Source organism: Falco naumanni, chromosome 5 (assembly GCF_017639655.2).
Source record: "Falco naumanni isolate bFalNau1 chromosome 5, bFalNau1.pat, whole genome shotgun sequence".
Classification (NCBI taxonomy): domain Eukaryota; kingdom Metazoa; phylum Chordata; class Aves; order Falconiformes; family Falconidae; genus Falco; species Falco naumanni.
This window is the reverse complement of record NC_054058.1, coordinates 33,869,297-33,884,041: the sequence shown is the minus strand read 5'-3', so window position 1 is coordinate 33,884,041 and position 14,745 is coordinate 33,869,297. Positions and strand designations below refer to the sequence as shown.

Sequence of the window (14,745 nt, the reverse complement as noted above, 5' to 3'; positions counted from 1 at the left end):
GCTTCTGCCACATTCCTCCTTGTAGGCCATTCTCTCACCCATCTCATGTGATGCATGGCAGCATGCCCCTAGGATCTCTTTGAAGAGGGGCTGCCTGAGTGCATGTGTGTGCATGTATGCATACATGTGTGTAGAAGGGCACGCTGCTTCTTCCATCGCCTGTGGTCAGACAGCTGTATCTCTGCCCTCCAAAGTGACGAGTTGTTTGGGGTTTTTTTCTCTCTCTTTCTCTTTTTATATCTTTTCTCCCTCTTTTCAGTTATGGCAGGGTATACACAGCAGATCCTTACCACGCCCTTGCCCCTGCCGCTAGCTACGGAGTTGGCGCTGTGGTAAGTGTTTTGTTTTTTTTCTTGTGCTGTTTCTCATTTCCAACACGGGGAACAGCTGATCACTGGGTATCGGGTAATGAAACTTCACCCAGAAATACTTTTTTTGTGCAGGAAGGAGGTCCTTGGCTGCAGTGCTGCATTCCAAGTTGTTCTGCATTCATATGTTTGTGTGTGTGCACTAGCAAAGGAGACAGGTTGTAGGAGACCAGTTACTACATGGTCTTGCACATCACCTAGTACAAAGGAGGTGGTAGAAGAATGACTGTTAATGGCAGGAGCCAGAATGCTGTTGGTGAATCAGTAAAACTGTATCAAGGTGATACATAGAGCAAAAATCAGCAATAGTTAAAGAGATGCAAGACACCTTTTCTTAAATTTTCATTAACTTTAAAGGCTTGTGTTGCATGCTGAGAAATCAGTTCTAGGAAGCGAGGGAGTAAATTGTTCTCATGACATCTTGCAGCAAAGCTGCTCCACTTGGTTCCCACTTCCACTAGTGGAAGGATGCAGTGTCCTGCCTGCCAGCAGCAGTTACGCAAGGGCAGGAGCGAGGTGTGCTGGCATTGGCGGGGAGTGGAGCAGCTTGCTGAAACCACATGCTTGCCCATCTGCTAGCCAGCGCAGTATCTGTGCTGCTGCAAAGGCTGGAATACAAATGTGTTCAGAGAGAAAGACACCTAAATATAGATATCTGCAGAGTAGTGCCTCAGTTTGAGCCTCAGATCATCGTGTGGATTTTCCTTAAGTGTCAATGAAGGAAAAGCAGGTACTTCTAGGATACCAGGTCATCGTGTCTATTCTAGACCTTTACCTTAAGGTGAGGTGAAGAGCATCCTAAAAGTCGTGGTCTCTGCTATGTATAAAAACAGCCTAGACAACTGGCTCAGAGATGAGGACTCCTGAGTCTTCTCCCTGGTGCTGAACTCCCTTCAACTGAGGCTTGCCAAACTTCACCTCCAGCTGGCTGGCCATCAGCATGTCCTCCTGAGACATGTCCTTGGTGTTGCAAGCAAGGCTCTCCTCTCTTGCTTCTTAGAGGTGCTGATGGTGGTGGGTCAGTACCCAGACATGTCTGTTAGTCCTTCTGAAAGAATTTGGGTGCTGTCCTGAGTATTTCTTCACAGTTCTCCTCCTAACAACCTCTTCTGTTATTTAATTTCTACAGGCGAGTTTATACCGAGGTGGCTACAGCCGATTTGCCCCCTACTGAAGTGACGTGAGCCCCCTGCAAGTGGGACAGCCCCCCCAGTTCATGAGGCCTGGCTATTGCAATATTTACTAGTAGAGGAACTCTATAGCAAGACGAGGAAGAAAAACAAAAAAACAAAAGAGAAAATACTTTTTTATACCTCACTATGTTCTTCGAATATGTATTTTTTTCCTTTAAATTTCTGCCTTTAATTCTTTTGTTCCAAAGATTGTGCATTTTTTTTGTTTTGATTTTTTTTCGTTTGTTTTTGGGGTTTTTTAAACTGTGGTAAAAATAATGCATTTCCGTGTCTGTATGTTGGTGCATAGCTTATCCTACCAATCACGGAAAAGGCGATTAGTGATAAGGAAAGTTGTTAGAAACTGATATCATGCAATTAATCAGGAACACGCAGACAGAGTTACTTCCCTGGGTCTGGTGCTTGGTGCCTATGAGACAGGAGGACATGAGGGAGAAGTCTCCACCTGCCGTGTTTCTGGTCTGCAGAAGGAAGCACTCTTTGGCTGTGGCTGGGACCTAAATGCTGGTGGGAAATAGTCATTTACATTTGGAAATGAGGGAAATGCAGAGACTTCCCTCATTTTTATCACCATCCGATGTGCACAGGTTTGGGGCAGTTTCAGCAGTGTCAGTAGTTTAGACTTGGCAGGAGAAGATATCCTCAACCTGCTGAAAGACTTTGCCTGTTACCTGCTATACAGGGGACAAGAGTTGGAAAGGTGGTTTTGATGAGGATGATCTTTCACACACACCCCCAACTTATTCTAGCTTATTGTTCAGCACTGCTGGTGGCTGCAATTATTTTTAGTTTTCCTTCCTCCTTTCCAAGACCTTTCTCATTTGCTGTCCTTTCGTCGTCTTTCCTTGCGGAGTGGCAGATGCAATGCAGCATCACACAGAGTACCTCTGTTGTGGACAGCAAGCGGTTAAACTTGTAGAGGTGAAGTGCATGCAGCCTTGCAGAGGAAGAAAGCTAGCAGAACCACCATGCATCAGTGCTGTTCTCGGGTGATCTGAGATCCAGCGTTGCAAGGTCTCTCCCTCTGTTCACCCTGAGGTGCTTAGGCGCTGCTGGAAGTAATCTGTTTCAAATAACATGAGTGAGGAAAAACAAGTCATGTATAAGCTGCTTGAGGTAAGGGGCAAGCATGAGGTTTGTGCGGGGGAAGAGGATCTCTTACATCTTAACGTTGATCCTAAAGTAGTTTTGTTTCTGTCAGGAGTTTGAGGGGAGGCAGAAGCAGTTTGTGCAAACTCTGAACTCATAGGAACTTCCCACCGCAAGCTATTTCAGGCTCTTACATAGTTGCGTTGAAGCTTTGGGTCTGTTTTGCCCAGCCTCTCTTGGAAAGTTCTGTACCTGGTCTGCTGAGTCCATATAGACACTACATATTGACGGATTTGGAAGCAGAGAGGCTCTTTACGGGAGGGCTTCATGACTCCCCAAACCGTCTCCCTTCTGCTCTCATGTACGGTGATTTTGCTGTGTTTCAAAGTCAGCGTTTTCAGATGACTTGTGTGAGCTGTGCTGTGATGGGGAGGGAGTTACTGTTCTCCAGACCTCCCCACTCAGCTCCTGGTGCCTAGAGTGCTCCCAGTAACCCCAGCGACCAGAGGCAGGGTCCCTTAACTACATGGCGGGGAAATGCAGAAGTGTGTTTTGATTCTGCTGCCTTGAGTACTGGGGTGAGCCCCGCTGCCCTGAGGAGGGCTGCTTGGAGTGTGGGTTTGTTGGTGGAGCCTCTCCAGCTCCTGTTGTACACCTGCTTCTCCATCCACCACTGATAACAGAATAGGGAACCTCCTGCTTTTAACACTAAGCAACGTCAGCAAGCAGAGCTCCCAGGGAGGTGTCCTGGCCCAGCCACGCACAGCCAAGCTTTGCTTTTTTTTTTTTCCCCCCCCCTCTTCCTCAGCGATACACATAGCCTCTCTGTGCTCAGCAGAGAGGAGGCACCTCAAGTGGGAAGAATGGGGAAGCCATTAGTCAAGCTAGAGACCCTGAAGCTATTGATTCTCTGGAGGAATAGCTAGATAAAGGGGACACCAAACTGCCAGCCTGTTGGCCACGTTTTTTGGGTTTTTTCTTCTTTTTTTTTTTTTCCTGGTTTTATTGTTGGGTTTTAACTTTTTTTTTTCCAAGCCAAAGTTTGGTTTGTTGCTGTTATGACAATTTTTTTGTTGTTTGTATATAAATATTTTAGTTAGCTTGAAAATGGGGAGGGGGGAACAAGGGTCTTGGGGCTTTCACAAAATCTAGGAAATGAGGGGGACTCGGGGTGTTTGGGGGCTTTTACTGCCCGAGTTGGGGTAGGGGAGGGAGGACTTGTAGAAACAGTCATATTCGAGGGGAGCCAGTTTCCACTGCAGGGCAGCCAGGGGACTTCTGGAGCTGAGATGCAGCAAAAGCCTCTACTGGAGTAGTTCTACCACCTGTGGGTGGAGGGGCTGCGTGAGGCTGTCCCTTCCCTTGTCCGCAGGCAGTTCCTCACGCAGCAGGTCTGCAGGCTGCGAGCGGGAGCAGTGCAGCTTGCAGAGCCCGACAGGGGCAGCTGCTCACCCCACTGCCCCTTTCCTATGTTTCAGTTCAGCTGGTTCTGACTGCAGCTCCCAAAAAGCTGGCTTCTCCCTCCCCGAGCGTCCTCCCCGAGCGTCCTCCCCTGCCCTGGCAGTGCCGCTTGCTATAACCCCACTGCTACTTGGCCTCCCTGGGAGTAGGGAGGCCAGCCCCATTTCTGCTTCTGAGCAGAGTCTATGCATGGCAGCTTCAGCCCACTCAAGTATATTAGGAGCGTGAGGGGTTCAGTGTAGAAGCGCCCAACCTTTGCAGGGCTGTGGTCCCCTGCTGTATGATCTCAGAGTAGTACCCACTCTAGAACATCCAGCCTGATTCCTCCTGTATCCGAGCCCAGCCTGCACTGGTTGCTCCCTGCCAGGCTCCTGCAGTGCATTAACCAGCCAGTGTCTCCTTGACTCTGAAGTTAATGCTGCAAGACCCCCGCTGAGGCAGGTTGCTGATAGCCCAGCATCCTGCTCTCAGCAGGGAGCTTCAGAGGGGACACCGGGATGCTTGTTTGGCTGGGAGCTGCAGGTGGCTTGCTGGTTCCACATCTCTGGAGCACCAGACCTCCCAAAACCTTGCATGCCAGCTCAAATTTTGCAGCGAGGTTTCTTGAGTGAGTGTTGTGCTGTGGCAGGAGAGCTCTTGAACCTTTCTTCCCTCTTGGCAAACAATAGCTCTGGTTTCGCTCGGATGTGTTACGAATTGGCTTGAGATGCGTTCGGAGTAGCCGAGCCGTGGCTGTATCCGTCTTCTGATGAAGTGAGGACAAAACCTATATCTCCCTATGCAAAATGAATTACACTTAATGAATTATAGCGGGCCCTGGCTTATTTAACTGATGGCAGCTAGTGCCTGTCCCCAAGATGGGTCTGTAGTCGCAGGCCCCTTGCAAAGCAGGGCTTGGCCTTCTGAGGGAAACCAGGCAGGCAGCCTGGCAGATAGCTTGCTCTTTGTCACCTTTTAGTCTGGTGGCACCTGGGATTCCTCTTGATGAAGAGGAAAAGTAGGTTTTTTTAAGTGTTGCTGTTTGTACTGTCTTGCAATAGGTCTGGCCAGCACGTGATACTATACTGATAAAATTTTGGATTGAAGAGTTGATTTATTTAATGTGCTGGTCTATCTTTCCTTATGGTACAGTTGTGCTGGTACAAGAATAATTCTACTAGTATAGCATATTCTCTACTGGGAATAAGTTATACTGATGCCCAGCATGTTAACAAACTGTTGTCACTGTCCCTGTGCTAGGGAGGCTGCACTGGTGTAGGTGGGTTAGCTTTTTTAAGAAAAGCCATGACAGGACCTGGAGACAACGGGGAACTCTGTACGAGCCTGCTACAGCCGGCGTTGCCCAGGTTCAGCAGTTACGTGGATCGTGTGTGATGAGTTGAGATAGACAAAGCCATGTTTTAAAATAGCTGTGGCTTGGCTGTTTCAGTGCCCAAGAGAGAGTGGACTTGCCCAACGAGGAAGAGCACTAGCTCAGGAGTCAGAGGCCTGTCTTTTGGGCAGGGCTCTGTCGGTGCTCCTAAAGGGTCATTGCGGAGCGGTCGTGTCGCTGCTGGACTTCGCTTCCCTGTCCCTAAAGTGAAGTGGGAGTTTATCCCCTTTCTCACCCATTTTGAGACCTGTGGATGTGAAGTGCACAGCAAGAGCTGAGGAGGGTTATCTGAATAGCTGGCTCGAGTGCTAGTTGTGGAACAGTTAATAAAAGCATTTCCTTTCCCAAAAAGAGATGCTGGCTACTGGGGTTTCAGTTCCAGTGCCCAGAGTTTCAGCAGCGGGGAATACAAAGCTGAGCCTCCCAGTTCCTACCTACATTTTTCCCCAGCCCGTCCCTATCTGTATCTTCCCAGCCCAGCCCTGAAGGAGGAGGCAAATGGAGAACAGGCTTGGGGAGCACTTAGGAGCTTAATAAAGGGAAACTCAAACAACAGCTCTGGGGAGCGCTTTTGCTGAGTCTAGCTCCAAAGGGAAAGCAGGCAGACGGCCCGCTGCCTGTGACCTCCAGCCTGGCAGGGGAGGGGGAATGCTGTCCGTGGTGCAGCGGGGTGAATTTTAAAGTGTGTTACCTGTTTGCACTGTTTTCAAATAGGAAGGGGGGGTGGGACGGGACCCAACTTAGTGAAGATGATGAACATCCAATGTAAACTTCTTTGTGTTTTTATTTTGACATGCTCTTGGAAAATGTCAAACATTTTGTAGTATACACCAGTGAGACTTGACTCTTTGTTGCATAAAACACTATTTTTGGTGATGTTAATGTCTGAAAAGCCCCTTCCCTCCATCCCTATCTTACTGATTGTCCTCTCCGCCCTCCAACTCCAGTAAACTTCTCTTCTGCAATGGAAACTCCAGTCAACAAGGCAAGCAGGAGTCTGATAGCCAGAGTGTGAAATGGGGCCCTTTTCAAGTAGGCTCTGGGGTTTCTCCCTGGTATGCCTTGCTCTAGCCAGGGGCTGGCAGGTTAGCCCCCGTCCCTTCGCAGCATGTGCATCGATGGACGTCCCAAGTCCCATTTAGGCTGCCACGTCCCCTCTTCATTGCCATTGCTAACCCTGGAAGGCAACTTCTTGCTGGTGGTTGAAAGCACTGCCAGCGGTTGTCCCCTCTGGGTAGCAGGCTGCAGCTGGTCCAGGCTTGTGCAGTAGACAAGCTTCCTATGTTGCCTCTCAACTCATGGTAGAGCAAGAATGCATCAGCCAAAAATCTTGCCTGATTTTGCCAGGAGACTGCTGGTGTCTAAAACCGTCCACCCGAATATTCATTTGGCTGGCAGTCGATAAAATGCCGGTTAATCTTAGGAATGGTTTTTCTTTTTTCTTGTTTTGTTTTGTTCTGAAGTGGGTCAATAAATCTCTTGCCAGATTCCCAGTTCTCTGCTGGTGGAGGGGCTTGTTGCTTCCCCAAGGATTGAATTCCTTGCAGAAATCGGGCCTCCCACATTAGTAGTCTCAGTTTTGGTCATGTTTTTCTATTTTTCTGTTCACAGTATTTTGTGTGTGCGCGCGTGTTGTAGTTTTGGCAGCTTGATTTGGCTGCATTATCAAGTGACGAAATAATCCTCTTTACCCCAGGGGATATGATTTGTCTTTGGGTTTTTTCCTTTTTTTTTTTTTTTTTTCTCTTTTCAATATGATAAGTCCTGCTTGTAAATAGCTGGAGCTAAAACCTGGGGCCGATAGCAAATGAGAACCAGGGCTGTAGAGCGATACGGAGCTGGTGGAGTATTTTACTGACCTCACAGGCTGATCTACTTGAGACTTGGAGATTTTTCAGTGCAAGGCTGAGATGCCGCAGCACCTCCAGTGGCAGCAACGGACTTGCCCCTTCACGCAGTCTCCCCAGCACCTCCCATTGCCAGGTACCGCCGGGGAACTGGACGTGTCCCGAGTGGGATGCGTTCCCTTCCCCTGGATCATTTCCTAGGACGCCCAAGCCGCTTGCCCAGGGTCCCATTTCCCTGCTGACTCTGGAGAAGCAGTATCTGCATCCCAGGGCTTTGTGACAGCCTTTAACTTCCCGCCCTCCCTCGTTAAGTATCATATTGTATAGTAGCTTTCAGACCATACAGTATTCATTGGGTTATTCCTATTATTATCAAGTAGCTGGAATTGTGAAGGTCGGAGTAGTTAGATCTTTAGCTTTTATTCCTTTTTTTTGTATTACTATCCATGTGTATAAATTATTGATCATGTTGCTGGCTTTTATAAACTCTAAGCAAGGGGGGAAACCCTTCCTAACCCTTTGCAAATGGTAATGAAGCACTGTTTTTAAATAAAAGAGAGAAACACCAGTCTGCTGGCTCCCACGTGTTGTCTGTTTTTCAGTGACTCTGGATGAATTTTGCTGGAGCATCTCCCTGGCAGGTAAAACGCAAAGACGGGAAGCTGCTTTGAAGAATGAGCTGGGACGTAGGAGCTTCTTAACGGTGATTAAGGGCAAAGCCTTGGGAAGTCATGCTGGCAGAATCCCAGACCTGTCCATGCACGGAGCTCGCTGTAACCCCACACCTTTCCCTGCCATGCTTTCCCATTGCCGCTTATTAGCGGAAAAGGGCCATTTGTTTGGTATTTGAGAAGGAGGCTTCCCCCCTCCCCCCCCCCCCCCCCCCCCCCCAGCCTAATCTTGTTTGAACCTGTTAGTGTGGAAGGAGGGACAACCATTTCAAATCATAGTATCAGCGTTTTCTTTAATGCCTGCGTAGCCAACCTCCTGTCCCTGTTAGCACAGGCAGTGAACACGCACAACTGGAAGCTGGTGTACCTGTGCTTGGCATGAATTTCCTCTAGGAGTTTGGACACGTCTTCTAATCACTGCTTCTGTTGTCCTGCCTGCAGAGGGAGTATTGCTGCAGACAAGTAGAAATTAATTCGTATTCTATGAAGTGCTTAGAGATCCTCAAGTGAAAAATCTCATGCAAGTATATAATCAGATGCTTTTTCAGCTGAAATGATCCTAAAAATAATAAATCCCTGCGGCCAGTTTGCAATCATGGAAACCGATAACTGAGCAAAATGATACAGCGATGTATGCCTAGTACAGCTGAGGCTGGCGGAGGATTTTATTGCTTTTAGAAATGCCGGGTACCAGGAACAAAAGGGGTGGGACAAGGTGTGTCCCCGGGTGGTAGCATTGTCAATAATGATGCAGGAAGGCGCATGAGCTCCTTAAGTATTCCTTCCTGGTATTTACCAAAGAGCAGCAATGTGTTCCTGTCAGATGATCCTCATTTCATTCTAACAATAACTCAAGAGGATATTCAACAGTAACTGCTAAAATTAGATGCCTGGAAATCAGGGCTGAGTAACTGTTGTGGAAGAGCTGGTTAAGGGATTCTGCATTGGTGAGGCTGGGAGAGGTCTTGAAACAAAGCTGTGCTGCGCTGGGAGAAAGGTGGTGCAGAGGCACGCTTCAGAAGGGAAGCAAAGGTGCTCTAGGTCTTGCAGCCTACCTTCACTTCAAGGCAAAGCCATAAAACGGCTCATCCTGGAATTCACTCAGAAGTCATTAAAAGTATTGTAGTAATATTGCATTGCTCAGCGTGGGATTACTGAAAGTAGAGCGCGTCAAAGGAAGTGGGTATGGGTTCTTCGAAATGCACTCCAAAGTTGGCTAAGGAAACGAGCACTGCCGAATTAATAAATTCCCTTTCTATAAGCTGTAAATAATTATGATAAATAATAGACAGATCACATCAGTCACAGCTGCCCGCAAGCCGTAGTGCCCGTTTCAGTGTCTGTAGGTAGCACCCGCGGAGGGTGGGGGTGCCACTGCCGTGTCAGGAAGTACCTTGGGAGGGGGGTTGGTCACAACCTGGATGTGGGTGCTGGGCTGCAGGGCTTGGTGCCAGCCCCGGGCTCGTGAATGTGGTCGCCGAGTGAGAATCCCTGTGCCGCGTGGCTGTGTTTGGCAGCTGCATGTGCATGGCGGGGGGGGGGGGGCTGGTCAATAAACAGTAACATTTGCTGGGAAGCGTTTGGATCTTCCTGAAATGATTTATAAATTTAAATTGAATTTGTAGAAGAGCTCAAGGGTGAGGTTAGTGTGACTGCTAAGGCTGTGTCTGGCACTGACAAGCTGCATCAGGAGATTTGAGCCCGAAAGCCCAGAAAGAAGCCCAGGTCCCTGCACCAGTGGCAAAGCCGATCTGTTTCCATGATTTTGCTGCTGGCCTGCTTTTGACTATATTGGCTCGGGGAGAGCAGCCTCAGCAACCCTCTGGTAGGAGAGCTTAGTAGCTGGTGTGGGAGGGAGAATTACTTGCATGTTTTCTGTCTTTATACAGAAAATTATGAATTTGTAGAATAATTCAGGTTGCAACAGACCTGTGGAGGTGGTCTAGTCCCATGTCTTGCTCAAAGGTCAGTCAGGTTCACGTAACTAGCATCTTCAGCACAAGCTTGGAGTGCCAACAACTTCAACACATCCTGGTAGGCAAGAGGTGACCCGTGCCCTCTGGTGCTTGCCTGCCAGCCCTGTTTCCTTCCCTGCACAGGCTGGGGTTGGTTGTCACCTGCAGCTGTTTCACTGGGGCATGCAGAAGGCAAACTGCAAGGCACTTAACAAGTTCAGACAAGATGTGATTTTTGTGGTTGCTCTCAGGTTTGCCTGAAGTGTGACATTTCTGGCATGGCACATCCAGCTCTGACTCCTGCGGCTGCAGATGAGCTGGGACAGTTCAGCAATGGGCCTCCAGCGTGGTTTGAGGGCTGGAGCAGGACGGAGGGGGGAGAAGGGAAACAACTGCAAGAGCTCATCTGTTTTATTGTCAGGAAGGACAATTAATTGCTTTCTAGAAGCACCTTGCAAGGAACAAAGATCTGACTTTTCAAGGTCTTTCCTCCCAACCAGTGTTGTAACACACCCCAGTGCCTGGGAGGTGAAGTCGGACAACTCCAGCCTTACCTGTGGGTTAAGAGGCTTGCTGCAATTCGTTATTTCTGAAGCATTTCTAAATGTCAAATCCTACTCCAGGAGCTTCCTGTGGTTTGTGCTGGCTAGCCCGACTGCTAACCTCATCCGTGACTAACAGTCTGCTGTCCTGGGTGCTCTCTGTTCACCCTGGGCTCACACTGACCTTTCAGCAACGGGCCAAACCTGTAACCCTTGGGTGCTGCCCTTCTTCCCTCTACTGGCTGATGGAGACAGCCCCACAGACCAAGTCCTCATCCACGGGGCCAGCCCAAGCGTGCTGTGGTCAGCATGTGCCTCGTGTCTTCTCCTGCAGCAGAGGTGAAGGCTCCTGGCTCGTGTGAGCCCTGCGGCTGGGGAAGCAAAGTGAGTACTGGAGGATTTTTGTTTCTAAGAAGAGGCGGTTTCCTTCTGCAGGTCTCTGCAGGTGGAGCAGGGACTGTTTGGCTCCTGAGGTGCAGTGGCCACCAGCCCATGACCAGATTCTAGGAGTCAGCCTTCTCGTTTGGAGAAGCCTTGCCACGTTTGGCTCCTTTCCTGCTGCAGCATGCTGATGCCAGGAGCCCCTGCGTGTGCTGGGGAGGGGATGCACAGAGCTGGCACCGGGAGCAGCTGTCCCAGTTTGTGGAAACTTTCTTGTCTTTTTAAGGACATGCTGAGTGCTGTGCTCTAACTTTAGCACAAAGGTATGGTTGACTTGGCTTCTTTTATTAATGGATGTGTATAAATACATCTGGTCTCAGTGCCTGTCTTGTTCTTCCATGTGTAAACACTGAGCTCTGTCCCAGCTCCTTTTGATGATAAATTCCTCATCTTTTGAATCACAAATCACCTTTTTGTGTGTCAGGAGGAAGCGTCAAAACCCAAAGTCACTTTGTTTTTTATAGCAGCAGTGCTCTTGAACTGAACTCTGCTCAGAAATCGCCGATTTCAGGGAGCACTGCAACAACAGCAGATCTGGTGTGTTTACAGTTTTATTGAAATACCCTTTGCGCTCATCTGGAGCCCTCCTCCACTGCAAAGCGCTGCAGCCTTCTCTCATTTTTGCAAGGATGTCACCCATCCTCCCTGGTGGGAGGCTGGGAAACCTCGCTTTGCGTTCAGAACACTGGGGCTTTTCTTTTTCAGTCAGTGCACCCAGGTTCTGCCGTCTCTGCTCCAAGAGAAGTTGCTCTCCAGAAATAGCTCCTGCTCTTGGCTGAGCACAGCTTATGTGGGTGAGATGCCGCTGGCTGTCCCCACGCTTTGGCTGAGCACGGAGGCAGGTCCCCAGCGAAGGGAGGCCATGCATGCTGGCGCTGCAAGCGCAGGAGGCCGCGGGGGGCTTTCTGCTCACCCCAGTGTGAAGGTGGGCAGGCACTGGGGTGAGCTGCCTGCTCTGCCATCCCCCTTGGCTGCAGGGCTTCAGGGGTGGGAAAACTGGCACCATCCCATGCAAAGCCTTGCACAGGTGGTAGGAAGCTTCACGTCTGTGTCATATGGGGGGCTGAACGAAAAGTTGGGAGGGGGAAGATGAAAAGTTCAGGGTTGGGGAAAAGTTGGTGACTGCTGGGCTTGCATGCTTGCCTTGGGGGTGAGGGCTGAGCTCGCCGCAGGGCTGTGACCCAGGGACAACACTCTTACTTCTCCTCCACAGGCCAGTGATGGGGTTCACAGTGCAGGAGTGGAACTGGCCCATCCTTGCTCACTGCTAACGCCGCGGCAGGGCTGGCATGGAGCCAAGAGCCAGTGCAGCCAGAGGTCTGGAGAAATGAGTCTGACACACTCCTCAGGGTCAAACTGGGTGAGACTCAGCCCTGAAGCAACAGAGATGACAGCTAGTGATGAAGCCGACTCATCCCTGGTTAAGATCCAGTTCCTGCTGTGGTGGAGAGGGTCGTTAGCTCTGGTGGGGAGGCCAGGCAGAGCCCAGTTCTGCAATTCGGGCCACAGGGTGGCTGTGCAAAATGCCCACTCAGCCCTGGGCTCTCAAAGAGCTTTGACTAGAAAGGAGCAAATGCCTGGGCTAACAGCAGCGTTGAGCAAAACATGCCATTCCCACAGGTTTGTAGTGGTATTAAATACCTCGTGCAATACGTAGTTGGGACCTGTCAACGCCAGCACAAGTACCAGGGGCTTTTCTGATGAGTGGCTTGAATACTGGCAAGTCACTAGTCCCTGCCATTAGCAGCAAGCTGTGGGGCACAATGAAACACTTCCTCACCATCAGCCAGTGTCCTCACGCCAAAACTGGGCAACCCCCTCACATGTAGAGCTAAGGGAGCTTGCTTAGTCATCCCCCCAGGGAGTAGCATGTGGGAGGTGGCTGTAAGGCAGCCCTAGCACTGACAGGGATCATAAATAACCCTGGGGATGGGATGCCATGTCTCCTAGTTTTGCTCCAGCTGAGCCTGGAGCTTTCAAGCACTCGCGCACCTTCCGTTTTGCTGAGTAACAGTGCCCTCAAAACAAAAAATGAGGCTGAAGCCAAATTTCACTCCAGGGGATGTACACATTTGCGCCTGGCTGGAGCTGCTCAGGTTGTGGGAGCAGTGACCAGACTGTCCGATGATGCCCAGCCACACCGGCCTCCGCTGAGAGGTGCCTCAGGTGGGACATCCTTGCACCTGCAGAAAACCTGCCATGAGTTGCAGGCCAGGTATGACCCAGTGTCATGGCTGGGAACCAGGGGGATTTCTCCTTGACAGTGGTGAATCGCCATTCAGCAGGCAGGGAACTCTGTTCGCCATTTTTCTTTGCCCACATGTTTAAATTTTTCTCATTTTGGGGGAGAAAAAGCATTTGGAGCATTTGAGTTGTGACTGGGGGCGAGCAGCAAGCCTCCCCTGGTTTCTTGTATCGGGAAAAGGCAACTCACCCCCTTCCCTACCAGGTAGGCAATAAAACCCTCTTGTAGAAAAATAAACGAGTGCTCTGGAGCCTTGCCCATCTTTGGCATGCTCCCATCCTGCTTGCAAGTTCCTGACAACTATGTTTCTCCAAGCCTCTCCACTAGCAATGAAACACCTTGATAAAAATTGTGGGGTCCTGTGAGAAACACCTTGGCTGAGCATCCCTCTTCCCACCAGCAGCTGATGGCACAGGGGGCAAGTGCCATGTTGTCCCCATGAGGCAGCAGCACCCAGCTCTACTCAGAGCTGGGCAGACCCCACGGTTGGTTTGTACTCTGGTCTCCTTGAGCAGATATGAGATACTTGATTTTCTGGTGCCCTTGTGTGGCTTCGTGTCCCCTTACTGGGGACCCTCACAGCTGAGAGGCCCCAAAGCCACAGAGGAGCATCCTTATGGGCACTGCCAAGGCTGGAATCCCAGCAAGCCTAGGTAAGCAGAAAGCATGTCTTGAAAAACAGCCGGGTCCTGGTACCATACCACCCTGAAGTGCATTCTGGAGATTTTTCTCACCACATGTGTCCATCCCATTGCCTCCTGCAACTACAGCTACGTAGGTCTCCTGGGGCCACATGTTTCTAGATGAGTTACTAGCACCAAGTCTGAGCATCTGTGCCCAAAATACAGTGAGGGTTGCCAGGAGGAGGGGAGAGGCAATGGGTGAATCTCCTCTCTTCTGCTTTGCAAACGATCAGGTCCCAAGCTCCGAGCTCGGGTAAGCTGCCCTGGCTGCTTGGCTCTTTAGTAGGTGGCTGCTCGGGGCGTGCTGCAGAGTGGGAGTTGTCTTCTCCAAACCCTTCGCTTCTGCGCTCTGGCAGCCAGGCAATCCCCACAGGACAAAGTCCTAACATGCCCAGAGCCAGGTTTCGTGCCCAGATATGTTTCTGGGCTCAATTTCACTCCAGGCTTTGGGAAAATAGGAGTGCTTTTAAAGACTGCCATTTCACCGTCTCAGTCAGAGAAACCGCGTGCCGTGAGTGTACCCAAAGGAATGACGCGCGGGAACAGACAGGATGATCCAAGGCAGAAAAAGCAGAAAGGCAGATTTTGGATGGTGTTATAACAGTCTGCTCGTGTGGCTAAAATTAAAAGGAGAACTCAGGACCGATAAAGCTGGGTCTAGCCTGCTTCCCAGGACACAGGCCATCCCCTCTCGACCTGCTCTACATGCTGGTTGCCGGTATGGGCTGCAGGACCCAGCGGTGCCCAGAACACCCAGAGCTGTGTCCTACCCACCAGAACAGTCAGGGACACGATGTTCCTGGAATTCCTCTACCCAGAACAGTTAATGTTCCCCTTCATTTTACAATATATTTTTTTTAACACCTCTTTTCTTTCTC

General features: G+C 50.0%; 1 protein-coding gene across 7 annotated transcripts in view; it reads left to right on the top strand.

Moving 5' to 3' along the window:
* Nucleotides 1-7,898, top strand: part of RBFOX2 (RNA binding fox-1 homolog 2) — a 174,434-nt gene extending 166,536 nt beyond the window's left edge. For all 7 annotated transcript variants that reach the window (XM_040594622.1, XM_040594624.1, XM_040594621.1 and 4 more), the window contains 2 exons: nt 260-332; nt 1,498-7,898. In XM_040594622.1, the coding sequence (XP_040450556.1) occupies nt 260-332; nt 1,498-1,542 (118 nt within the window). In that variant the 3' untranslated portion in view covers nt 1,543-7,898. The remainder of the gene's footprint in view (nt 1-259; nt 333-1,497) is intronic.
* The last annotated feature ends 6,847 nt before the right edge of the window (nt 7,899-14,745 follow it).